The sequence below is a fragment of the Macaca mulatta genome, chromosome 8 (assembly GCF_049350105.2).
Source record: "Macaca mulatta isolate MMU2019108-1 chromosome 8, T2T-MMU8v2.0, whole genome shotgun sequence".
NCBI lineage: Eukaryota > Metazoa > Chordata > Mammalia > Primates > Cercopithecidae > Macaca > Macaca mulatta.
The window spans coordinates 13,780,223-13,806,874 of NC_133413.1; the positions used below are offsets into that span (position 1 = coordinate 13,780,223).

General features: G+C 50.6%; 2 protein-coding genes across 2 annotated transcripts in view; one reads left to right on the plus strand and one right to left on the minus strand.

The window, feature by feature from the left end:
• LOC144330715 (SH3 domain and tetratricopeptide repeat-containing protein 1-like) overlaps positions 1 to 26,652 on the minus strand; it is a 397,029-nt gene that overhangs the window by 108,109 nt on the left and 262,268 nt on the right. The gene's annotated exons all lie outside the window — the stretch shown is intronic.
• Positions 16,327 to 26,232, plus strand: LOC144329489 (SH3 domain and tetratricopeptide repeat-containing protein 1-like). The gene is made up of 8 exons (XM_077942755.1): positions 16,327 to 16,393; positions 16,912 to 17,092; positions 17,215 to 17,263; positions 18,268 to 18,417; positions 21,007 to 21,129; positions 21,835 to 21,991; positions 22,953 to 23,149; positions 25,851 to 26,232. The coding sequence occupies exons 1-7, from the start codon at positions 16,327 to 16,329 to the stop codon at positions 23,054 to 23,056; spliced, it is 831 nt and encodes a 276-aa protein (XP_077798881.1). The 3' UTR covers positions 23,057 to 23,149; positions 25,851 to 26,232.

The window sequence follows — 26,652 nt, forward strand, 5'->3', positions numbered from 1 at the left end:
TTTGCCACCCAGCGGGCTCTGTTTTCTGTATTGCACTGCTCTTCCCTATTTCGACCCCTGTTAGGACAGTGGATGTGAAATGTAGCTGGGCGCTTTTGGGGGTGTGACAGATGCCTCAGACTGGCATTTTCCCCTGATTCTGAATTCTCATGGCTCAGAGTCAGTCTCTAGGCTACTGACTGGGAAGATACAGGAAGTTGTTTTGTGTGGCAAACTATGCCAGAGCATTTTTTTCACCCGGCAATTTATTTGGTTTGGACTGAAATAAATCTCTGATATTGGTTTCTTTGCCAATATTATTAGGGAGTGGAGCCTGACTTGTTAACTTACCCTGATTCCTAGTGCTTAGAATCTCAGTGAGTGTGTGTTGAACTGAGCAGAAGTGTGAGAGCATCTTGGACAGTGGTTTGCAAACCTAGCTGCATCTGGGGGGCTGTGAAAAATGCGTGCGTGCTTACTCCAGACTAGTTGAAATAGAATCTGCAGGAATGGAGCCTGGGCAGCTATAGTGCTGTTAAAAACCCCCAGGTGATTCTGATATACCGTAAAGGTTGAGATCCACTGATCCACAGTGAATTGGAGTCCTGGATCATAGACATGCCTTATGCTTTCACCAGCTTAGAATGGTTCTTGTGCTTTAGAACTGTGAAAAAAGTGTTATGCAAACAAATGTGGAAATAGCCTAAATGCCACATCCTGTTACTACCTGTCATCAAGTATATTTACCAGTAGTTATTCACTCTATTCTGATCTCTATCCATTCCACCTTTTCTTCATGGAACAATAATTTGACAGTTGGTTGTGCAGAACCAGAGTAAGTCTAGTTTGATTGGCGGGAAACGATTTTGGGTATGAAGTACCCTTTAGGCATTTATTGAACTCTTGTTTGCACCACCGCTGTGCTGGACAGTTTATAAATATTACTTCTTTAAACAAGGCCTATGGAGTCAGGCTGCCTGGGTTTTGCTAACTAGCTGTGTCATTTGGGGCAAGTTTTTAAGCTTATATAAACCTGACTTTCATCTATGAAATGGGATGACAAGGGGTCATTATCATCTCACAGGATCGTGCAAATGTGTGTGTAAAGTGCTTAGTTTGGTGCCTAACACATAGTAACTACTCAGTAAAGTTATTATTACACCATCTTCATCATACTTAAATGTAAATATTAAGAGCTAATAAATTTGTAAAAGGTAGTATACCCTTACCCCTTGAACCAAAGACTACTTTAGTTTTAAGTGGTTGGGTTAATTTATCACTTAAATATTGGCCTCTTGAATACCTTGAATTTCAATTGAACATAGCCAGAGGATTTCATAATTGGACCGTTGCCTCTGGAAGTTGGAGCTTTGTTAGTTTGGTTGGTTTCACTTCCTACACTAAGCACGTGGCTGTGGGCACCTTTGTGGTGACTTCTGCTACTGGGGAATCAAAGCTTCATTAGCTTCTTTGGAGGAGATGATCTTACGCTATATGAAGCACTCAGACTTCGTTAACTGTGTACCATCCAGACAAGACCAGGTGCTTCCCACAGCAGCCTGTCCTTTTCTTAGCTCTCTCATTAATCTAGCCTGTTCCTTCTATTCCTCTTTATACTAGAACTTCTCTTTGAACAAGGAATGTTGTTTTGCCACTGCTAGGTCCCCAGCAATTAGTAATGCCTAGCACATACTAGGTGCCTCCTGAATGTTAATAGGTGATAATCTAGCAGAACACAAGATGAATCCGCAGGTTGAGATTTAAGCTGTGTGGTATGAACACTGCATTGGCAAAATTATTAAATCAATTTTGTTAATACAAGTTTAAATGTCTTAGTAACTGACTTAGTTCAGTAATCATTTACTGAGTGTCTTCTAGGCCATACATTGGGGCAGAAAGGTAATAATATATGATCCCTGCCTCATGTGCAGGAAGTCTAGTGCGATGGACAGACACGCGCCAATGGCTGCCATGGAATATGGTGAGTATTAAGATAAAGGGGCACCCTTTGGAGCATAGAGCAGGGCTTGTGTTCTGGGAACATGGGCTCCATGTGAAAACACAATTTAAATTAGTTTTCTTTTTTCCTTTTTTTTTTTTTTTTTGAGACAGAGTCTTGCTCTGTGGTCCAGGCTGGAGTACAGTGGTGTGATCTCGACTCACTGCAACGTGCTCCCCCCAGGTTGAAGTGATTCTCATGCCTCAGCCTCCCGAGTAGCTGGGATAACAGGTATGCGCCACCACGCCTGGCTAATTTTTGCATTTTTAGTAGAGATGGAGTTTTACCATGCTGGCTGGGCTGGTCTTGAACTCCTGACATCAGATGATCCTCCCGCCTCGGCCTTCTAAAGTTCTGGGATTATAGGCATGTATTTGTTCATCCTTTTAGATATCTGTGGGTAGCACTTAACTTTAAATGGGTACTAATTAAACTATTGAATGACTTTAGTATGGATTGAATGACTTTGCTCAGTCCTCATTTTTAATTTCCTTCATTAGAGGAAAAAAAAAAAATGCGGGTTGAATATCCCTCATCCAAACTGCTTGGAACCAGAAGTGTCTCAGATTTTTTTACATTTTTGGATTTTTGAATATTTGTATTATACATGCTGGTTGAGCATCCTGAATTCAAAAATCCAGAATCTGAGCTGCTCCAATGAACATTTCCTTGAGCGTCACGTCAGCACTGAAAAAAAGTTGTGGATTTCGGAGTTTCTGGTTAGGGAGACTCATCCTGTATGGGAGTTGGGTTGTTGCAGGAGTTCTAGACCAGAGGTTAAGTGACTAGGCTTTGGTTTTTGCTTTGTTACTAAACAGGCTGTTTTCTTCCATAAGCTCAGCTTTAGATCTCCCGGTTTTCAAAGAAGGGGATGGGCCATCTGATGTTTAAGGCCTCTGTTAGTTCTGACTTGGAGACCCCTGGCTTCAGTTCATCTTCCTTAAGAGTGGACAAAGAATATGGGAATTTTGAAATTGTTAGTCAACATCTACAGGGTCATTGCAGCCTGGTTTTGGGTAAAGGTCATCTTTAGTGAGCCCAGGGAGAAGCACTGGTTTAGCTGTCAGCTGAGAGGGGTAAGAGGTCCTATTAATTTTCCTCTGTGGTAGTGAAAGCATTGTTAAGGGTCACAGCGTTAGTGGAGCTGGCTGGAGAGAGGAGGGGAACTCACTGTTACAGGTTATATTGAATGTCTTTTCAGTCACTAAATGCTTTTTATGATATGTTTTTCAGGATTTCAGTATTATATGATTTCTCTGTATTAAGCACAGGAAACTTAACATCAGCAAAAAAGAATGCTCTTTCTTTTTTTTATTTTTCTTTGAGATGGAGTTTTGCTCTTGTCACCCAGGCTGGAGTGCAGTGGCGTGATCTTAGCTCACTGCAACTTCAGCCTCCTGAGTTCAACGATTTTCCTGCCTCAGCCTCCCGAGTAGCTGGGATTACAGGTTCCCGCCAGCATGCCCGGCTAATTTTAGTATTTTTAGTACAGACGGGGCTTCGCCATATTGGCCAGGCTGTTCTTGAACTTCTGACCTCAGGTGATCCTCCTGCCTCGGCTTCCCAAATTGCTGGAATTGCAGGCATAAGCCACCACGCCTGGCCTTGAATGTTCTTTCTATGGGAATCTACAAAAGCCAGCTTTTGAGCCTAGTGGCAGAAAACTCTTCTTCATTGTTGAGCTGTGCTGTGAGCTTGGAGGGCTTCAAGCCCAGCTGAAAAATCTATAGTATTTTCTGTCAGTTGGCTGTCTTGGAGAACTTAGTGAGCACTGGGCTGGAGCGATACTGTCAGAGTTCATGAGCTGTTTGAGGCTCTCAAAGCCTAGATACTGGGGTTGCCCAAATACATCGGCTGGACTCACTATTTCTCTCGGGAGCCGGGGGGTGGAAAATGCTGTGGTCTTAACTCTGCTCTTAATTTGACAGTGCTGTTGTTAATGGTAAGAATGATTTCATGCGTTTGTATTTTGCTTCGTAATTCACAGAGAATTTTAAAATCCATTATCTGATTTTATTCCCTCAGCAGTTCTGTGAAAAAGGCAGAGCAGTTTTCATATCTTCTGTTTTCCCGTGATTCTCTTGTGGCTCACAGAAGCTAAGAGCCTTCACCAAGGTCATAGGGTGAATGAGTTGCAGAGCTGGGAGTAGAGGCTCAGGCTTCTAATGACCCTGTTTCTTCCTGGATAGCTCGCTCTGGTGGCGCTCTGCTCAGGTAACTGCGCATGCTCGGTTTGGTCTTTTGTAAATCCCTGCCCCATCTCGGGAGAGGTTCTTGGGAGGCTTCTATTCATTTTGGAGCATTTAAGTATCTTGTCCTCTCTCCGTCCTCCCAGATGCATGGGCATTTCTGCAGGCCCCCAGGCTGGCCCTTGTGCATGGGGGCGTCTCCTGCCTCCACGTTGCTTGCATGCCCCCTTCTGAAGGTGCTCTTCCCCGCATGAAGCCCCATCGTGCCTGCCTCCATACTGCAGGCTGTTCAGTACATTTTACTGACTCAGCATCGTTGTTTTCTAGAAATGGGACGGGATATGGATGCCAAGTTCTTTTGTGTGTGAAGGCTGCGATGGTATCATCTTGCCTTCCCCATGTGTGCTCCTTGAGGGTGTCGCTGTGCTGCGGTCATCTGTGTTCCCTAGGGTGCCTCCCTTGGAGTCTGGGCCCTAGCAGACTTGCAGTCAGTGTTCATGGCCTAAATGAGAGGAAGGCCAACAGAGCCGTTAAATCTGGAAAATGACAAGTGAGGGTAAGGAATTTTTATTGAAGGCATGTGAAAAAGAAATCTTTTTAGAAAAGTTGACCTGTTTCTCAACTGGAGTTGAATTTCAGCTCAGAAAAGCAGCTGTGTGCCCAGAGGGCTTTGGGATTTCGGTTTGTGACAGATGAATTGAATTTCTTTTTGTATGAATGTATTATCCTTTTGTGTTTTTATTAGACCTTTCTCCCAAATGGAATCGATTTTTCTATACAAGTCACACTTCCTTTTTGAGAAGTGTAACACTAATTGTATGGGATGGTCTCCCAAAAGATTACCTGCCAGGAACCAAACACACTGCCTCAGACTCACGGCCCCTGGTTTCTGCCTGTGCAGCTGCAGGGGAGAGATGTACGCTCGAGCTGAAATCAGGACGCATGTCTGCATCTTCTCTTTCTTGACTCTGTTTCGTCTCTGAGCTGGCCTGCCTTCAACATCTAGGAGCTTGGTGGGTGTAGACACATTACGGTATGGAGGAGGGATATGGTGTTGCAACAGCCAGGAGACTCACTGAAGTCTCTGTTCTCTTCCTGCTCACTGCTCTGACTTTGTACAAGTCACATTTGTAGGGCTGTGCACAGTGGCTTACACCTGTAATCCCAGCACTTTGGGAGGACGACCTGGGAGGATCTCTTGAGCCCAGAGTTCGGAACCAGTCTGGGCAACATGGTGAAACCCCATCTCTACAAAAAATGAAAATTTAAAAATTAGCCAGGTGTGGTGGCTCATGCCTGTAATCCCAGCTACTGGAGAGGCTGAGGTGTGAGAATCACTTGAGCCCGGGAAGTTGAGGCTGCAGTGAAACATCATCACGCCACTGCACTCCAGCCTGGTCAGAGCAAGACCCTGTCTCAAAAACAAACAAACAAACAAACAAACAGAAACTCATTTGTAATAGTGGCAGTAGTTAACTTTTGAAAGTTTGGAGAAAAGTTCCTAAATAACCTGTGACCATGGACAACTTACTTAACCTTTCTGTGCCTCAGTTTCCTCATCTATGAAAAATAAGAGAATATGGTACTGATCTTACAGGATTTCAATGACAACTAAACGAGATCAAACCCAGACCCTGGCACCTCGTGAGTGCACACTCAATGTTATTTCAACATTTTACAGGAACAAGAATGCTAATGGGTCACTATGGCTAAACACAGTCTATAACTGGCGTTACTCATGGTATTGGAAGGAACTTGAATTCCATATAGATAGTGTGATGGAGAAAGTATTTTGGGCATTGGCAGCATTTATTCAAAGAACAAAGGACGTGTCTGTCCTGTGTGGAGAGCCGTTTCTGCTTGTTTCTTTAAATGCTATGGGAAAGGCAGTCGACCCTGTGCTGTCTGCCAGACAGCTTCAGTCTCCACGTATTGATTTGGCCAATTGTCGCTTGCTGTCATGGCAGCAGCAGTTGAAGGGTCAGCTTGTCTTAATTTGCATTTTTGGGTGTTTGTGCTATTTATAGACAATTAAGACACGGAAGCCTGTTTATGGCAAGCTGGCAAATTCAGCAAAACATGGAAAAACCTGTTAGCACAGTTTGCACGTGTGCAGGGACAGAGCAGCCAAATAAACACACACATTTTCCTGTATTTTAAGAACCCTCTGGAAAAAAAAAAAAAAAAGACATTAAACCATTGCCCAGATGGCTGATAGAGCTAGAGATTTTTCCTTGAAGTACATGAATATGGCTGTCAGACATCTGAAACCTGAAGTCATCTTAAAACATCACCATCATTTTGATGTTACCCCCTACCCGCCCTTTTTTTTCCATTTGTAAGGGACAAGGATCCAGGAAGGAAAGTATCAACTTACAAAGGCTTTTGTTACAATTAATCGTTCATGTACTTTCTTTTGGTATCTTATTCTCTGTTTACATTTTATTTTTATTATTACTTTTTTTTTGAGACAGAGTCTTGCTCTGTCACCCAGGCTGGAGTGCAGTGGCGCGATCTCGGCTCACTCCAACCTCTGCCTCCCAGGTTCAAGTGATTCTTGTGCCTCAGCTTCCTGCGTAACTGGGATTACAGGTGTGTGCCACCACGTCCAGCTAATTTTTATGTTTTCAGTAGAGACAGAGTTTCGCCGTATTGGTCAGGCCGATCTTGAACTCCTGAACTCGGGTGATCTGCCTGCCTCAGTCTCCCAAAGAGCTGAGATTACAGGAGTGAGCCACCGCGCCCGGCCACTGTTTCCATTTTGTAACGCTAGCGTCACCCCAGTGTAGGGTGGCTACGGGTATTCTTCTTTCCTGTTTCCTGGTGTATTTTCCTCTACAGCATTGATCACTCTTTAACATACTTTTTGGATGTCTGTCTCTACCTACAAAAATATATGTTCCCTGTTATATCACCAGTTCCTGGCACATAGATAGTTAGTCAATATTTTTTGAATGAATGAATGAATGAATGAGTGAATGGGCTGAAAGGACCTTCTTCTTCTTTCTTCTGTCACTTCACAGCAAATTCTTTTGGAAAATGCTATGTGAACAGGGATCCTAAGCAGGAGAGGTTACACACATTGCTGTGGGATAGGCCATCATCCTCAGATACTTGTCTGGAAGGAGGCTGAGTACTTCAGTAGAAATGATACAAGACAACTTCTTCAGGAAATCAGCCAAGTGTCACAGCTTTCACATAGGCGTGTGATGTTTGCGTATGTATGTATGAAGAGCTGTCGTGTTCTAGAATCACGGGCCTTTAGATCCCTTGTACAGATAGAAAAGTAAAGGTCGAGGCCCAGGAGTGCTGCAGGCCACCGAGGTAGAGTCCCTGTCTGCCCTTCTCAGTGCCCGGTCACTTCTCACTGCACTCCCCTCTTTATTGCTAAAGCCACTTTCCCTGACTCTGAATGTGTAACCACGAGGGAGAAAATGTACTCCAGGCTCACAGTTTGTGGAGAAAAAGCCCAGCAGCTGAAAATCATGTTCACAAAGTTTGTACCTAGAAAAAGTGGCCATTTCTATCATGTCTTTAAATTTCCCTGTTTCTCATACATTTTATGAACAAGACAGTAGAAGGAGATTCGGGAACAGCAACTTTAGAACAAGGGGGAAAAAATCAAATCTAGAGCATTTCAGTTTCTGTTTTCTTCTCAGTTTAGGGCTGAGGCACTTTAGCTTTCTGTCTAAAGGACCACTCAAATCTGATTAGAAGCCATTGTGGGCTGGTAATTATCCATAATTTTAGAAAGATGCAGCACGAACTCTGTTCTCTAATAGCAGGCTTATTAATTTTAAATTTGCATGGCAGGAGAAGCAGATGGCGAGGTGGGATAAGCGTTCAGATGCTTGGTCATTGATAGTTTTTTACTTCCATGTATCACATGGGGATTTGGGACCCGGGAAGCCCCCTGAGAAGTGATGATTTTCTGTCCCCTAACCAGCTGGGTTCTTTTTCATCCTGAGCTCAGAAAGATTGCTCCTACTGCAGCCAGGGAAGACAGGTGGTTGACTGGTTAGAAATCACGGCAGGTTATTTTCTCCATGGGCAGTTCGCATTTGGAAAGCAGAGCTATCAAAAAGTTGTCTTCTCTATTGTATTTCAAATCTGGGTGTTTAAAAAATTGTGTAAGCAAATTAAGCGTTTCTTTAATGGTAGTTGTGTGTGTTCTTGAAGTGAATGAGAAGTGCATTCCCTTGTGAAATCCCTAGGACTTTATAGGAGGATGTGAGCCTTAGAACAGAAGTTGGTTTTCTAGATGATCATGTAGACATGATGCTGAGCACCAGACAAAGATGTTAAGTGATTTAAAAAATTTTTGTCTGAGTTCAGATTTTACACCAATATTTAGAAAATCAGCAAAAGAACTTGGAGGAATGTTCTCAGGCATCCAGTTCAGCCTCCTGCGCACATTGTCATAAAATCCGAGCGTGTGTACAGGGAGGCACATTCCTTTCTGTTCTCATCACAGATCCTTCCCTGGCTCTGCACCTGCGTGTCATGCGCGTCCCTGTGGAGACCACCAAACAGGCTTTGTGTGAGCAATAAAGCATTTTAATCACCTGGGTGCAGGCGGGCTGAGTCCGAAAAAGAGTCATCAAAGGGAGATAAGGGTGGGGCCGTTTTATAGGATTTGGGTAGGTAAAAAAAATTACAGTCAAAGGTGGTTGTTCTCTGGGCAGGAGTGGGGGTCACAAGGTGCTCAGTGTGGGAGCTTTTTGAGCCAGGATGAGCCAGGAAAAGGAATTTCACAAGATAATATCATCACTTAAGGCTAGAACCGGCCATTTTCGCTTCTTTGGTGGTGGAATGTCATCAGTTAAGGTGGGACAGGGCATTTGCACTTCTTGTGTGATTCATCAGTTACTTCAGGCCATCTGGGCATATACGTGCAAGTCACAGGGGATGCGATGGCTTGGCTTGGGCTCAGAAGCCTGACATTGCCCTCTTCCCGACCTTCCCTAGCTTTTCCCTCCTGTGCGGTTCTCTCACAAAGTGAATGGCCTCAGCCACAGCTTCTCTGCAGCTGCATCAGACTGTGGCGACAGGAGTGGTGGCTGCTGCAGGGTCTGCTGTCCCCACGGAGCCCAGTCTTGCTTGCCGCTGCAACCTGGTCACCATTTTGCCCCGATAGTATGTAATTCTACAGAATGAGAGCCCACATGCTGGGGATGGAGGCGTCTTTATCATGGTGCTCTGCATATTTTAATCTTGGGTGGAAAGTATGGAAAAGTATGTGATACCTGTGGTTTGATGTCAGAAGAACGTTGTGAACTTGATGTGGACTGAGGATGTTAAGGTGCAACAGGCACCCCGGCTTCATTAAATGAGACTTCCCCATCTCCCTGCCAGGCACGCACAGGGGTATGGCCACGTCTTATGTGTTATCCTTATCTAGAGTATGCCTTGTCATAATGCTTAATATTACATGATGATATTCTGCCTCATAGAGTAGGTCCCAAACCGCATTCAACACAGAAATGTACTCTTGCTATTATACATAGAAAATGCTTTCATATACCAAGTGGGAGAGCAGTCCTAAAATCTGGGCTGGAATCGCAGAAGGAAGGCATTGGAAAGCAACAGGTTCCCTAGTCCAAAGCTGATTTTTGATGAACCTAGAAACAGGACTAAGAGAAGTGAATTTGCCTAAGGCCCTGACAGTGTCTCACGGTAGCATCTGAACCTAGCAGTTTCTTGACCTATTTCTTTAAATGATTAGTCAAGCTTCCTCTGATTCCTATATAAACATATTCCTCATTCATTCTTTTGTTTCAGTGAATTATTGCAGTGCTACCACGAAACAGTATTTGAGTCAAAATGTGGCAGTGTTGATCCCTTTCCAAGGATTTTAGTTGCACAGTTTGTCAAAGTTGTGCTTACAGTTTCTTGTTGGTTGCAAGGTGTCCTTTCAGAAGCCAATTGTGTGGTGTATTTATGTTGATTGTTGGAGGTAGTTTGGTTAGAACCTACTTCGAGTGGCTGGCGTGGGCCTGGGGGACAGTGACAGCTGCCTGCTTCATGGGCAGAGATGAAGTAATTGCTTCCTGGGAAGTACCATCCTCCTGGCCACACTCTCCAGCCCATTTCGTTTGTGTTGGTTTCCTTGGCATCTGCACATTTCTGGCTTCATGTGAGTCTCATTTATTTTAGCATATGACTTCAGGCTGTGGGGAAGAATGGCCATTTTAGCACAGAGATGCACACAAAGGAACAACTGGCTAAATGTGAGTGAAGACATTCTTAGGGGGGATTTCATTTCTTTTATTCTGTAACAGGCAGTCTGGGAAGCAGTCTGGACACATGGCCTGCGCTGTCACAGTTCCTCCTTGCAGGATCACAGATGTTTGGAGATTGTAGTGATAACTGTTATCATTGAGAATGTCATTCTCACAGGCTCTAATAAGTCAGGATGTATTCAGTGTTAATTTGTTGAAGACAACTGTATTTCTAGCCAAATCCATGTGAGACGTTTCTCCTGGCAGTGTTGCTGGGGGGGTATTCCCGTGGCTTAGTCTTAGGGAAGCACACGCCTTTGAATACTGCTGCAGCTGTGAGTACCCAAAGCGCACGGGAGTACTTTTACCATACGGGGTGTTAGTCACTGATACACATCTCAGTCAGACCTGATGGATTCTTGACCCCTTCCTTTTTTAATTTTTTAGTTTTTAATTTTAATTTTTGTTTTTTAAGAGCACAACCCCTCAGGTGGCCACCATGAATCTCTGGTGTTTTCACTTGGCTGCAGCCTATTTGCCATCTCTGGTTCAAACATATTCGAAGCCTGATGATGCTTCCCTCTGTTCTGCTGTGTGACCCCCGTGCCCACAGGGTTCAAGACTGTCAGAGCTGGGAGCCACCTTCACAACTACCAGGGTTTCCAGAACCTCGTTCATCTAGCCCTGGGGATGGAAGAGATGTTATCAGAGGTGAAGGCTTATTAGTTTTACATGCCATTGATAACGAATGAGGAGGTTTTCTTTTATATAAGGGGAGCTTCTTAGAACGTGCTTTAGTAGGGTAAAGAAGCTTTTGATGTTTGCTTTCTCTGGAAAGATAATTTGTGATCCTGCCCTTGTTTTCAACAAAAATATAATTTGCATACCAGTGCATGTTATGTTACTGGGCACTGGCTGACAAATGGTTCTTAACTCGTCATTCACTCAGCCACTGTTTCTTGAATGGCATATGTGTGCCAGCTGTAGTAGGAACTCGCTGGGCTCTAGGACTAACCCTTATGAAACAGAGGTCCTGGGGGAAGCAAAAGCATATAACTATAAACGTTTGAGGTGATATGAGAGGGGGTGTCTATAGGTGCAAAACTTCGTTCATTCATTGCCCCATCTAGGAGGTTTTGTGTCTTAGCAGCGTGTTCCATAGCAACACATCCCTCGATCAAAATATTCATCATATTGTTTTGAAATTCTCTGCTTACGTATGTGTTTTTCCGACTAAGTTTAAAACAGGTTAAGGACAGGCTATGGGGTATGTATTATATATATCTACACACACACATATATTTATATTTATATACATTACCAATGTAAATATACTATATATATAAACACATATGTATTTCTCCCTCTCTATATATACACACACACACCACACACATATATACACACACACACATATATATGAAATACACACACACACACACTTCTACTGCCAAGCACAGAAAGTCAAAACTAGGCAAGGGTTCTTTTAGTGTTCATGAAAAAATAGATGTGTTAGTTGAGAGCGTCCTTCAGTTGCCAGGGGAAAGACAGGATGGGTTCACAAAGGGAGACAGTGTTTTATTTTTGTTTTTTTGTTTTTTCTTTGTTTAACTCTTGAATTCAAAATACTCCAGACTTATGGAAAAGTTGCAAAAATAGTACAGAGAATTCCCATATACTCTTCCCTCAGATTCCCCAAACATTTCACCCCATTTGTACTTTCTCTTTCTCTCTCTGTGGATATAAGTTTTTTTTTTTCTGAAATGTTTAAGAGTGGAAGGTAGAATGCAGGGCAGGGTGAAAGGTGGAAGGAGAGACGTGGGTTGGGAGGCTTTTTTTTTTTTTTAACCTTCTGAGATGGAGTTTCGCTCTTGTCACCCAGCCTGGAGTGCAATGGCACGATATCGGCTCACTGTAACCTCTGCCTTCTGAGTTCAAGTGATTCTCCTGTTTCAGCCTCCTGAATAGCTGAGATTACAGGCACCCACCACCATGCTTGGCTAATTTTTTGTATTTTTAGTAAAGGGGTTTCACCATGTTGGCCAGGCTGGTCTTGAACTCCTGACCTCTGATGATCCACCCACCTTGGCCTACCAAAGTACTGGGATTACAAGCATGAGCCACTGTGCCTGGCGATTTTGGAGGCTTTTGCAGTAACCCAGAGCGCTATGATGAGGGCTGGACCTGGTTGGAAATGATGAGAAAGGTGAGAAGTGGTTAGGTCTGGCATAGAGTTTGAAAGGAGAGTTTAAATGGGTTAGATGACAAGAGAGAGACGTGGCTCTGAAGGCATAGTAGCCCTTGCCCTGCTGGGCCGGATGAGACAGGCAGCCTAGGGCTACTACCACACCCTGCGGGCAGCTCAGGACCTGGGCCAGCGGAGGAACCAGGCAGTGGTGCTGGCCAACTTCGGGACCCTGTGCCTGCACGCGGGTGCCAGCAGCATGGCCCAGCACTACCTCCTGGAGGCCGTGCGGCTGTTATCGAGGCTGCCCTGCAGGGAGTGTGGCCGGGACTTCACCACGTGCTCCTGCAGCTGGGCCACCTCTGCACCCACCAGGGTCCGGCCCAGCAGGGCAAGGGCTACTATGAGTGGGCCCTTCTGGTCACTGTGGGGATGGGCCATGTGGAGAGTGAGTGCCCCGGTTCCTCCTGTGCGCCCTCCGGGGCCACTCAGGTCAGGGCACACCTGGGGTTTGTGATTCAGAAACAAGTGGTGGTTTTTCCACCATTGAAAGTGCTGAGTCATGGCCAGCAGCAGATGTTGGCAAGCGCCCTGGAGACAGGCGGTTCCCACACAGGGCTAGGCTGTCTGCCCTACTGGGGCAGCCAGCTCTTCCCAGTTTGCCCAGGGACCATGCTGCCTTGAGCACGGAAAGTCCTGCGTGCTGGGAATCCCTAGCCATAACCCTGGGATCAAGGCAGGCTCTGCTGAGCTGGGACTTGGGGCCCCTCCATGAGCCAGGCTGTGAACGCCGGTTCTTGTGCCCGTGTTATCTGCTTGGTATGTTGGCAGCCTGCGCACCTGTCATCCCACTTCACAGAGGACACGGGGCGGGTGATTGCCTAAAGCCGCAGAGCAGTTCATGCAAAAGCAGCTCGTTGTGCAGTGTGTGCCAGGCCCCACCCACAAATGGGGCTTGTGGGGTCCTCGGGTGGCAGGGACTGAGCGTGGGAATGTGAGCTTTAGGCCAGAGAAGCCACAAAAGGGTAAGTGGTGTGATGGCGGGCCAGCACTTGGCCCCGGGTTAGGGAAGCCTCTTTAGTCTGGGACCAGAGGGTTGAGAGGATTTAGTCAAGTAATAGGTGGTGGGGGAGGGGCTGGTGGTGTAGCCTGTGTGAAGGACCAGGGATGAGCGAGTGTGGGTGAGTGGTGGTGAGTGAGTGGGGGTGAGGGAGCGGAGGTGTGATGGGGGTGAGTGAGTGGGAGTGTGAGCGGGTATGAGTGGGGTGTGAGCAGGGGTGAGCGAGTGGGGATGAGTGAGCGGGGATGAAGGGGGTGTGAGCGGGGGTGATTGAGTGGGGGTGGGTGAGTGGGGGTGAGTGAACGGGAGAGAGAGCGGGGATGAGTGAGTGGTAGTGAGTGAGCGGAAGTGTGATGGGGGTGAGTGAGCAGGGATGAGTGAGTGGGGGTGAGTGAGCAGAGGTGTGATGGGGGTGAGTGAGCAGGAGTGTGAGCGGGGATGAGTGGGGTGTGGTGGTGTGAGTGGGGGTGAGTAAGCGGGAGTGTGAATGGAGATGAGTGAGTGGGGGTGAGTGAGCGGAGGTGTGATGGGGTGAGTGAGTGGGAGCGTGAGCGGGGATGACTGAGTGGGGGTGAGTGAGCGGAGGTGTGATTGGGGTGAGTGAGCGGAAGTGTGCGCGGGGATAAGTGGGGTGTGAGCGGGGGTGAGTGAGCAGGGCTTATGCAGGGAGGTGCAGAGTTAGGAGTGGGTGGTTTGGGTGCTGGATGGTGAGAAGCTCTTCTGGAGAGCTAAGCAGGGCCTGGGGCCTCAGGCTGTGGCTTGGCCTTTTCCCCAAGAGCACTGGGGAGCCATGGAGTGCTATCGAACAGTCACTGCAGACTGAGCAGTGAACAGACAGACAGTAGGTGGGCAGGGCTGTCTGAAATCTAGGCCGCAGAGGATAGATGAGGAAGTTGAGTCCAGGGAAATGGCCGAGACAAGGGATACTGTTGTGGGTCCCCTCTGCCTTGCAGCGGTGTGTCATGGCATAGTGAGACCACTCAGAGATGCCTCCTGTGGCCTGGACCAGAGTCCCAGGGGCTGTGGCCAAATCTGCCCATTTCCCAGCACAGGCCTGGCACCCACTCCTGGCCCTAGGAGGGATGAGATTTTGGAAAGGACCGTGTGAAGGGGCCCCGGTTCAGACCCAGGCTTCTTCCCCAGGGGCATTCTCTGACTGGAAGGAGACCCTCCAGGAATCCAGCGCCCCAGCCCCCACTGCAGCCTCCGGTTGCTCGTGGCATAATAGCCTGTGGCACCTCCTCCTAGGAGGCCCTCCCCGGGGTGCTAGGGGATTCAGACTTGGAAATGCAGGCCAGGGAACGGGGATCATGCTTTCCTGTCTCCCCACCCCGCGCTGAACGGTCGAGGAGACCGAGGGCGGGGCTGCTACCCCACATGCTTACTCGGGGTCATTTTTGAGTCACTTTTGGTAGTTTGTGTCCTTCTAGGAGCTTGGCTGTTGTGTCTAGATGGTCTGATTTGTTGGTCTACAGTTGTTCGTAGTGTTTTCATGGAATCCTTTTATTTCTGTCAGGTCGGCAATAATGTTTCCTCTTTCATTTCTGATTTGAGAAACTTGGGTTTTTAATTTTTTATTTCTTTTTATTAGAGATGGGGTCTCATCATGTTCCCCCAGGCTGGTCTTGAATGCTGGCCTCAGCGATCCTTCCACCTCGGCCTCACAAAGCGCTGGGATGACAGGCGTCAGCCATGGAGCTCAGTCTCTGATTTTAGTCATTTGTGTCCCATCTTTCTTTTCTTGGTCAGTCTGGTGAAAGATTTGTTAATTTTGTTATTATTTTCAGTAAACTCACTTTTGGTTCTGTTGATTATCTCTTTTGTTTTTCCATTCTCTGTATTTTTACTTCCCATTTCCACTCTCATGTTTATTATTTTCTTCCTTTTATTTGCTTTGGGTTTAGTTCATTCTTTTTCTAGTTTCTCAAGGTGGAAGGTTAGGTTTTTGATTTGAGATTTTTCTTCTTTCTTTGAATGTAGACATTTACAGTTATAAATTTCCCTTTCAGCACTGCCTTAGCTGCATCTTGGAATTTTTGATACACTGTGCTATTTTTTTTTTTAAAGGCAGAATATTGCTCTAATGCCCAGGGTGGGATGCAGTGGTGCAATCTTGGCTCACTGCAACTTCTACCCAGGTACAAGCCATTCTCATGCTTCAGCCTCCCAAGTAGCTAGGATTACAGACGTGCACCACCGCACCCGGCTAATTTTTATATTTTATTTTTTTATAGAGACGGGATTTCACCATGTTTCCCAGGCTGATCTCAAACTCCTGGACTCAAGCGATCCTCCCACCTCGGCCTCCCACAGTGCTGGGATGACAGGCGTGAGCCACCGCGCTGGCCCGGGCTGTGCATTTGTTTGCATTCTTCTCAAATTAGTTTTCAGTTTCCCTGATGGTCTCTTTGACTCACTGGTTGTTTAGGAGTGTGTAATTTCCACATATTTTTGAATTTCTCACATTTCCTTCACTATTGATTTCCAGCTTCGTGCCAGTACAGCTGAAGAACACCTCTGCTTCGGTCTCAGTCCTTCTCCATTCACTGCGGCTCATTTTGTGGCCTGGCACATGGTCTGTCGTGGGGAATGTCCCCTGGGTGCTGGAGAGGACTGTGTATTCAGCTGTTGTTGGGTGGCGTGTGTAACAGATGTCCATTCAGCGGACCTGGTTTCCTGTGTTAATCTCCGGAATGTTTCTGGCACTAGAAAATCAGAAGCTTTCCACTGTTCCCAGCGCCCTGGCTTTGGGAGAGGCCAGTGAGCATGTGGCTTGGGAGTCTGGTTGCATGAGAGAAGCATGTGTGGGAACACCAGGGGCCGGCTTTGAACCCCATTCCCCCAACATGATGCCGTGTGTGGCAGACATGACGCTTGGCTTTGCTCTCTCAGCGTTCCATCGGCGACAGGGGCTACTTGTGCCCCTGGCCTCATCAGCTCAGGCTGAAGGCAGCCCTGGTCCTGGCCTGAGGGGCTTTGTGAAGCAGAAATAGATGGCCTGGTGCAGGGGCCGAGCCTGGCCAGGACCTCGGCCCTGGGAGTTGTAAAGAAGGCTGGCCTCTACCATGAGCCTCTGCACCAAGGTGTGCCCATGTGACTGTGTGCTCGGCGTCTGCCCTGGCACGGGTGCATGGCCTGTCTGCGCTCAGTCTCCCCGCCTATGGGGCCCAGGCTCACAGAGGTGTGAAAGAGGCAAGCACGGCGCAGGGGCCTCCGAGCCCAGCCAGCCTCGCTTCAATGCTGGGAGACTAACGTCTTCCATTTTGTCTTCTGCCCAGGCCAGTTGCGGGCCGTCCACCGGCTGTGCTACTTCTACAGCACCGTCATGCCCAGCGAGGCCCAGTGTGTCATCTACCATGAGCTCCAGCTCTCCCTGGCCCGCAAGGTGGCCAGCAAGGTGCTGGAGGGGCAGCTCCTGGAGACCATCAGTCAACTCTACCTGTCCCTGGGCACCAAGCGGTAAGGGCTGGCTTTGCAGTGGTGGAGGTGGGGGTGGGCAGGGCAGGGAGGGGGGCAAAGGGAAGCTGGCCCAGGACACCAGCAACCCCTCTCCTTTTGATCATTTGGTTCCTTGGCATCAGATGTTTTGAGCTGGTGGGCCTGGGGTCGTCCCAGGGCTGCTGCTGGCCTGTGAGTCCCAGCTTGAGCGTCCCTTGTTGGGTCAAAGGTCATCTCAACCCCAGCAGAGGCAGTACGTGCACTCTGGGCTGTTCTTCCTACTATGATGGCTTTTGTCCTCTACCTCTGCCTGCCCCGAATCTTCACTCCTGGCCTTCATCTGTCCCCTTAAATGTGACCACAGCAGCCACCTGTGGCTTCTCTCCCACAGAAGACAGAGCCAGTTGTGTCACCTGCTTCCCTGGGACAGGGTTTCAAGGTCTCACGTCCCATATGTGGCCTACTCGGCTTCCCCCAAGCATCCTGACCTGGTGGGGTAACCATGGCCCTGGCCACCCCACCCACAGGGCCCAGTGACATTGCTGCAGTCACACCCCCTCGAGTGTCGGACTTACTGAGAGGGCAGGGAAGGAGCCAGATTCCATGGGGACCCGGGAGACTGCCTCCAGTCTTGGTCTCAGGTTCACAGAAGGAAAATGGGCCAGTGTGCTAGAGCCATGCTTCTCAAAGTGTAGTCCCTGGACCAGTAGAACAGCATCCATGTCACCTAGGAGCTTGTGGCAAGTGGGAGTTCTAGGGCCTGCCCCAGGCCTGTGGAGCCGGAAGCTCTGTGGGCAGGGCCAGCAAGCTATAAGGACTGGCCTCCGGGTGACTGTGATGCCTGCACACCTTGAGAACCATCGGCCCAGATAGCCTCTGAACACTAACGGCTCCTGGTGCGTCTGGAGAAGACACAGGTCATGTCTGGGAGGCAGGGGAGATGGACTAGCACAATCCTCCTGCCACAGGGCAGCATGATGCTCGATTCCCTCTGAAGGATGTCCTTCATCTTTTCCATGCCATGTGTGTTCACCCTGGCCCTCCCAGCAGCCTGGGAAGAGCAGAACACTGCACACACAAGAGGGCCGTTCCCAGTCCGCACATTCTAGATTCATCTGTTACCAGACCCACGGGAGGAGGCAGACTGGTTCCAGGAGGATGAGAACCCTTGTTCTGACAACTGTGTCTGATTCCAGGGCCTGCAAATCCACTCTGGACTACACCAAGGAAGTGTGGGGATTTTCATTGACCTTCAGAAGGAAGAGAATGAGGCGCATGCCTGGCTGCAAGCAGGGAAGATCTATTACATCCTGCGGCAGAGCGAGCTGGTGGACCTGTACATCCAGGTGAGTGGCAAGGGATGCAGGAGGACCCCTGTGTTGTTGACTCTCCATCCACCCATCCATTCATCCTTCCATCATCTATTTACCTGCTCATCCTTCCATCTATACATCCATCATCCATCCATCCATCCATCCATTCTTCCGTCGTCTTCCCATACACCTGTGGGTCCTTCCATCCATCCATCCATCCATCCTTCCATCCTTCCATCATCCATCCATTCACCTGTTCGTCTTTCCAAGCATCCATCCATCCATCCATCCATCATCCATCCCTCCATCCATCTATCATCCATCCATCCTTTTATCATCCATCCATTCACTTGTCCATCCACCCATTCACCTATTCGTCCATCCATTCACCTGTTCGTCCATCCATCCATCCTTCCATCTATCTTTCCATCATCCATCCAACTGTTCATCCTTCTATCCATCCATCCATCCATCATTCTTCTGTTCACCTCTTCGTCCATCCATTCACCTATTCGACCATCCTTCTATCCATCCTTCCATCCATCTTTCCAGTATCCATCCAACCATCTTCCATATATCCATGATCCGTCCATTCACCTATCCATCCATCCCTCCATCCATTCTTCCATCCTTCCATCATCCATTCACCTGTTCATTCTTCCATCCATCCATTCATCCATCATCCATCCATCCATCTATCATCCATACATCCTTCCGTCATTCATCCACTCGCCTGCTCATCCTTCCATCCATCCATCCGTCCTTCCTTCTAGCATCCATCCATTCACCTTTTCATCCTTCCATTCACCTGTTCATCCTTCCATTCACCTGTTCTTTCTTCCATTCATCCATCCATCATCCATCCATCCATCCATCCATCCATCCATCCATCCATCCATCATTCATCCATTCTTTTATCATCCATTCATTCAGCCACCATCCATCCACCTGTTCGTCCATTCATCCATCCATCCTTCCATCATCCATCCATTCATCTGTTCATCCTTCCATCCATCCATCATCCATCCATCCATCCATCCATCCATCATCCATCCATCCATCATCCGTCTATCTGTCCATTCATCCATCTGTCCATTCATCCATCTGTCCATTCATCCATCCATCATTCTTCCATCCTTTTATCCATCCATTCACCCGTCTATCCATCCATTCACCTGTTCATCCATCCATCCGTCCATTCATCCTTCCATCATCCATCCATTCACCTGTTTATCCTTCCATCCATCCATCATCCATCCACATATCCATTTATCCATTCATCCATCCATCCATCAATCCAACCATGCTTCCATTATCCATCCATGCTTCCATCATCCATCCATCCACCTGTTCATCCTTCCATCCATGCATCATCCATCCACCCATTCATTCATCCATCCATCCATCATCCATCCATCCTTCCATCATCCATCCTTTCTCCCATCCATCCATTCACTGTTCATCCATCCATCCATCATTCATCCATCCACCCACTACTCTACCTATTAATCCATCCCTCCATTCATCTATCTGTCCATTGGTTTATCCATACATTTGTCTATCCACCATTTAGCCATCAATATGCACATACATCATCTACCCTCCACCCATCCATACATTATCTACCCACCCATACATACATGCAGACATACATACATCATTCCACCCACCCACCCATCCATCCATCCATCCATCCACCCATCCGTCCGTCCATCCACCCATCCGTCCGTCCATCCATTCATCCATCCATCCATCCATCCATCCATCCATCCATCCATCAGTCCATCCCAAAATTAATCTATCCACACACCCATCCATCCATCCATGTGTCTACATCTCCTCATCCATTCATCCATCCATCCACTCATTCCTAAGCCACTGCTGAGCACCTGTTGTGTGCCTTTTCCCTCCCTCCAACTGGTTCCTGCACATCCTCCCCCAGTGGCCAGCATCTTCTCCCTGAGGGCAGAGGCGCGGCCCCTCACAGTGCCCAGCACCTGCTGGTATACAGCACATGCTGAAATAATGTGATCACTCAGTTAACACACAGAAGAACTTGCTCCAAGCGACACGTGGCACATCTCCTTACAAAATGAATCTATCATAGTGGCTGTTTTCAGAGGATTTCCCAAACACAGTGTGATCTGGAACAAATTGTGAAGCTCACCAGCCTGGTGAAGCTTTCGTGATTGAGCACCTGCTGTATACCTCCTTGAGCTGAGGAGAGGGATCAAGAGCTCATGGCCAAGAGGGGACCAGGCCCACCCACAAACACTGTTGATGTGGCAGGGATGTGGCAACCCAGAAAGGAGCCAGGGGATGGGCTCCCAGCTATCTGGGGGCCACGGAGACTGGTTTGAGTACAGGCGGAGTGGGCTAGGCCTAGCCCTGGTGGTAGGATTCACGGGTGTCGGGCTTCTGGGCTGCAGCTGCTCAGTCACCTCCTGGCACTCAGGTGCATCAGTTCATTGTCCTCACGCCAGTGGTGGGGTCATCCCTAATGTACAGAGCCTGAAAAATGCTCAGGTGTACCTGCAGTGTGTGAGAGGAAGGAGGCTGGCAAAGGTGGGCGTGGCCACCTCGCCAGGTGTGGGTCTTGAGGGAACTTCTGTCTCCTTTCAGGTGGCACAGAATGTGGTCCTGTACACAGGCGACCCCAGCCTGAGGCTGGAGCTGTTTGAGGCAGCTGGAGACATCTTCTTCAATGGGGCCTGGGAGCGGGAGAAAGCCGTGTGCTTCTACCGGGTGAGCTGGCCTGTGGGCTGATGTGGGTGGGCCTCAGGGGAGCACCTGGAGGGCTGAGGCACAGGTGTGGCAGGGCAGAGGCCTCCCACCTGGAGGCAGGGCCACCCATGCACATGCTTAGTTTCCAAGTGGTCTCACCGGGAATGATATTGACCATGCCCCTGCCCGGGACAAACGTTTGGGGCCTGGATGTGACAATGGCTCTACCCTTGTACCTGATGATCTCAAGCAACCATGAGCTGGAAGTTCTGTCCCCATCTTCCAGATGAGGAAACTGAGGCTCAGAGAGGCACAGGGACATGTCAAAGGACACACAGCATGTCAGTGGGAGGCCCAGGTCTGCTTGCACCCCGAAGTGGGACGGCTTCTCCCTTCCTCTGAGCTCACGGTGTGGCTCAGCCCTGGGCACAGATAAATGCGGTGTTTTTAGAGCAGAGAGGAGTGCTGGCTCCCCCAGCCAGACCGCCTGGTGCCCAGGTGGGAAAGGCTGGTCTGAGGCTGCTGGGTGTAGCTGGATGGGCCTCAGGTGACTCTTCAGCCCCCAACTTGGGTGTCTGAACTGTGTGTTATCCCAAAGCACAGAGCTGTGTGGAGGTGCAGGGGTAGCTGGGGTGTGGGAAGCTCCAAGCACATGTTTGAGCTCTGAGGAGGGCACTGGGCAAGGTGGGTGCTGTGGGAAACCTGAGCCACCTGCCTGTGTGGTAGGACCGGGTCCTGGCCCTGGCAGTGACTACGGGCAACTGCAAGGCGGAGCTGCAGCTACAGCTGTGCAACAAGCTGGTGGCACTCCTGGCCACACTGGAGAAGCCCCAGGACGGCTTGGAGTTTGCCTACATGGCCCTAGCACCCAGCATCACTCTGGGTAAGTCCCCTGAGCGCCCCCCCTGCCAGGACCCACACTTTGCCAGAGCCCAGCCTCCAGGTCTGCAGGGCAGGAGCTGAAACAGCTGCTGGATTTTCCTGGTCTCCTGTCCAGGCAGGCAGATCTGCCCAACTGGCTTCCCCGTCTAGCTGTGGGGCACGGCCCGAGGTGTCTCACGCAGTGCAGAGCTCCCTGCCTGACTGAGCTCTGTTTCCTCTGCCTGTTCCCGCTGCTGACCACAAGGGCCGCCCAGTGTGCCCTCTGCCTTCCAGACATGCCAGGCATCTCGTTGGTCCCTGTATGTGCCAGGCTGAGTGGCACATTCCCTTTCTCTTGTGCCCTACCCAACCTCATCAACCACACGGCTCTCTGGCTGATAAAATCCCAGTTCTCCTTCCAGCAGTCGGCACCTTAAGGCCGGGCATCCCCTGGTGCTGTGCCAGGGTCGTCTGTCCCCCTCCAGAGACAGGGAACCCTAGGCAGGCCGCATGCCCCAGCACCTTGTGCCCCGTGGCCCAGTACACAGTAGGTGTGCAGCTGACTCCCCAAAGTAGGGGGCTCTGATTGTGACACACGCAGGAGGAGTCGGATGTCACGTCTGTGGGTTGCCTGGAGCCGGGGTGCCCGGGAGCACCTGGACTGCATGGCTTTTGGGCTCCCCTGGTTAAAACCAGTGAGCAAAGGCAGGTGGCTATGTGTAGGCACAGAGCTGGGCCATCCAAGTCCGACTTTGCCAAAGCCTCACAGTAGACAGGGGCAGGCCTTATTAGTTCTGCTTTGCAGATGGGAAAGTGAGTCTGGGAACCTGGAAGGGACTGGCCAGAGCTGCCCAGGTGACCGCAGGTGCCTGGAGGCAAGCCAGGTGCTGCCCGGGGTGTGCATACCTGCTCCTGAGGGGCCTGTGCCCTCCCTGCCCCAGGGAGCCACTTCCTCACACCTGCCCCTTTGGCCTGCACCCCAGGGGATGGGCTGAACGAGCACGTGGCCTACCACCGCCTGGCCGCCCTGCACCATCAGCTGGGCCAGGGCAAGCTGGCGGAGCACTTCTACCTCAAGGCCCTGTAGCTCTGCAACTCGCCACTGGAGTTCGACGAGGAGACCCTCTACTACGTGAAGGTGTACCTGGTGGTCGGTGACATCATCTTCTATGACCTGAAGGTGGGTGGGGAGGGGCAGGGCTCGGGGTGTTCCCGGCCCCCTTGGAGTGGGATCTCCACCCAGAACCCAGAGGCCTGGGTTCCAGCCTACCTTAGGAATGGCCCAGTGGCCTCCCTGGAGCTCTGCATGCGGCTGGAGGAACCGGCAATGTTAGCAGATACAACCCAGCTCCCAAGCTGGCCAGGCCCCACCCTCAAGAACTCAGTCTCAGCCAGGGAGGCTGACACATGAGTGGGCAATGGTGGCCTCTGGGTAAAGAAGGCGGATTGTAGTCAGGGGGACCCTCCTGGAGGAGGTGACACCAAAACTGAGTCTTGACAGTCAAGTGTCAAGTTGCATTTAACAAAGAAAACAGGGTCAGGAGAAGGACATTTCGGAGGACCACATCATCTTGACGTTGAATCCACGTTGCAAGATCCAACCCAAATCCTGGCGCCTCCTCTAGGAAGCCTGCCTAGGGTGCCAGCCTGTATTGAGCAACTCCTTCCTGGAGTCCCGAGACACCTTGAACCTTCACATCACCCAGGAAGGGTGGGGTGGGACCAGTGTCTTACCATCGGGTTCACAGACAGGGAAACCCCAGCTCAGTGCAGGTGCAGTGGGGCGGGGCCCCAGCCAGCCAGGCTGAGGCCTTGCTGGGTCGGGTCTGTCTGGAGCGGAGGTGCTGTGCTCCCTCTGCCCCCAGCCCTGCAGGGGTGGAGAGCTGGGACTGTCAGGTTCAGACCTGGCGTGTCTCCACCCCTCTGCCCAACAGGCACCGTCCCTCCTCAGCATCGCACGGGCACCGCATCAGTGCTCCTTATGGGCTGAGGGGCCAGGGCACTCCAGTCCAGGGGCCGAGATCTTGGGGTCCTTAGAACAACATGAGGAGCTGGGGCAGCCCTACGACCTCGCCCCGTATCCCCCACCCGCAGGCCTGGGGCTGCCGGGGTGGCCCCCGCCCAGTGCTGGTGACACCTGGTGGTCAGAAGTGGTCCCTGTGGCCTCCCAAGTCCCAGCCAGACAGGGAGGTGCCAAGTGTCAGACCCAGAGGGACGCTGCTCACCACTCAGGGGCTCGCCTGGGACCCAGGGGGACGGGCCTCCCAGAAGAGGCCTTTATCTCTCTTGGTCAAGGCTGCCGCCCACTCCGCCTGCCCAGGAGGAAGGAAAGGGCCAAGTAGTACCTGAGACGCCAAAGTCCACGGTTGGGGTTGAGGGGCAGAGGCCTCCTTCACCTCCTTCCCATGCACAGCCCTCTGGGCCTCATCGTGACTATGCTGTCAGAGCAGGCCAGCTTCCCACAGGGAGGCCCCCTTGGAATTCCCTAAGGGCGGCTGTCTTTCCAAGGCTACACCCTCCTCCTTGTATAGGAGGCTCTGGACCCAGGGCCCAGAGGAGTAGGATAAAACGCCGGGCTGCATGGGGCCTGGAAGGCTGGCAGAGAGGCGGGGTAAATGGGCATCTTTGCCGATTGCCTCTAAAATGGGGTCCCCTTTAGTGTACACATGAGAGTGAGCCCTGGAATAGGGAAGATTAGGTGTGTCCTGGCTCAGCCTGCCACTCACTAGCTGTTGCACACACTACAGGCACATGGAAATGCCCACGCAAATGCACACGGGCACAGGCACACGCACACACAGGCATGCACACAGGCACATGCAGAGACATGCATTGGCTGGCTCCTTCCTGTTTAGTTGGGATGTCCCCACCCCTTCAGGAAGCCTTTGCCTTCCACCCCCGGCTGAGTCTGGGGCCTCCTGGGCCCCCCACAGGCTCCTGGGCTTCCCTCTGCCACAGCCTGAGCCACCCTGTGTGGTCAGTGTTTACTCCCAGGTCCCTCAGACTGGGAGCAAGGACGTTAGGCTCAGCCACGCACCCAGCACAGAGTCCAGTGTTCGGCTGGGCCGGGGGCATTGGATGAGCAGTGGCGGTGACTCGGGGCCTTCTCATGCCCCTGCTCCGTGTGTGGGGCGGGGCAGTGGGGGAATGGACTTGCTGCATCTTGGACTTTGTCCTTGACCCTGGGAGCCATCTTGAGATGGTAAAGAGGGACAGGCCAGGCATGGGTCTCAGAGAGGTTCCTTGGGTGACCCCCATGTGGAGGAGGCGCCTGGGGAGAAGCCGGGTGGGGGATGGGAGGGTGAAGGAGGAGGTCTGGGAGGCGGCATCCCAACCCAGGGATGGTGAGTTTGGGCCAAAGATGCATTGTAAATGGGAGTGGATGTCTGGGGAGTCACACTCCGTCAATATTTCAGGGAACATTGCCAGAGAGGACACCTGTGAGATGGTTTTGTACCTGGCCTGTCCCGTGGAGGACCTGGAAATGGTCAGCATGGACAGGGGCCAGAGGGGAGCCTGGGTCACTCAACGCTGTGCCCCTGCTGTGGCTCGGAGCCACGGGTCCTGCATGGAACTCTCAGAGCAGGCAGGATCTGCCCTGACCTCAGCCCATGGGGAAAGCAGCCACTGCCTGCGGAGAGGGTGGCACTGGGGCAGGACGGTTGGGGTGAGTGGGGCGTAGGGGCAGTCAGGAAGGCTTCCAGGGGTGTCAGGGTCGTCCCCACTTCCTGCAGCTGAGACCACAGCAGTGTAACAGGTTTCGGGGCTCATGGGGTGAGCCAGCATTGGCTGGACACGTGGAATGACCTGGAGACAGCAAGGGCCTCTGGGAAGACGGGCTCCGAGTCCCCTTTTTGCTGAGCATGACCTGTCCCCTTCAGGACCCGTTTGAGTACTACCAGCTGGCACTGGCAGCCGCCGTGGACCTGGGCAACAAGAAGGCACAGCTGAAGATCTACACGCGGCCGGCCACCGTCTCCCACAACTTCCTCCTGGACCGTGAGAAGTCGCTCCTCTTCTACCAGAAGGCCAGGACCTTCGCCACAGAGCTCAACGTCCGCAGGGTCAACCTGCCTCCTCTGCCACTCCGCGGGTGGGCCCCCTGGTTGGCCCCCAGCCACCCTCGCTGAGGACAGCATCCGAGGGTGTGGGTTTTGTGCAAGGAGGACGGTCTCCTCCCTCTCCTGGTGTCTCCCGTGGCTCATTTTCTGGGAAATGGGGCATGAAAGCAGGGTTCAAATAGCAATAAATTTTTCTTTGCAATAACCTACCGAAGTCCCCAGGGCATCCTTCCCTGTGTGCTTCCTGGGCTGTGTCTAGGGGCCAGCTCCTTCCCTGGTGGCAGCCCTCTGATCTTGGGGATGAGAAGGACCGTGAGTCCAACAGACCTGGGCCAGGACACCATGAGCCTCGGTTTCCTCGGTGGCCAGAGGGGAGATGGTGGTGGAACTCTCTGGGCAGCTCCCTGCCCTCCCTGCTCAGAGCTTTTGCTGTAGGTCTCGTGCTGGCCTTGCCTTTAACCTTCAGGCCACTGTGCCCGGATGTGGGGGCTGCTAGTGTCCCTGTTTGCCATTGAAGAAATAGAGGCACAGAGAGGTTAGGTGTCTGGCCCATCGTCACACAGCAGGTAGGGGCGGAGACGCAGAGCCCAGTACACTGACCACCACACCACCCTGCCAGCCT

Excerpts from the sequence above, each read along its gene's own strand:
- LOC144329489 (XM_077942755.1), top strand. The coding sequence starts at position 16,327 with ATGTTTCTGGCACTAGAAAATCAGAAGCTTTCCACTGTTCCCAGCGCC. Across the intron at positions 16,394-16,911 it reads CCTGGCTTTGGGAGAGGCCA|GCCAGTTGCGGGCCGTCCAC; the intron begins GTGAGCATGTGG and ends TCTTCTGCCCAG. Across the intron at positions 21,130-21,834 it reads AAGCCGTGTGCTTCTACCGG|GACCGGGTCCTGGCCCTGGC; the intron begins GTGAGCTGGCCT and ends CCTGTGTGGTAG.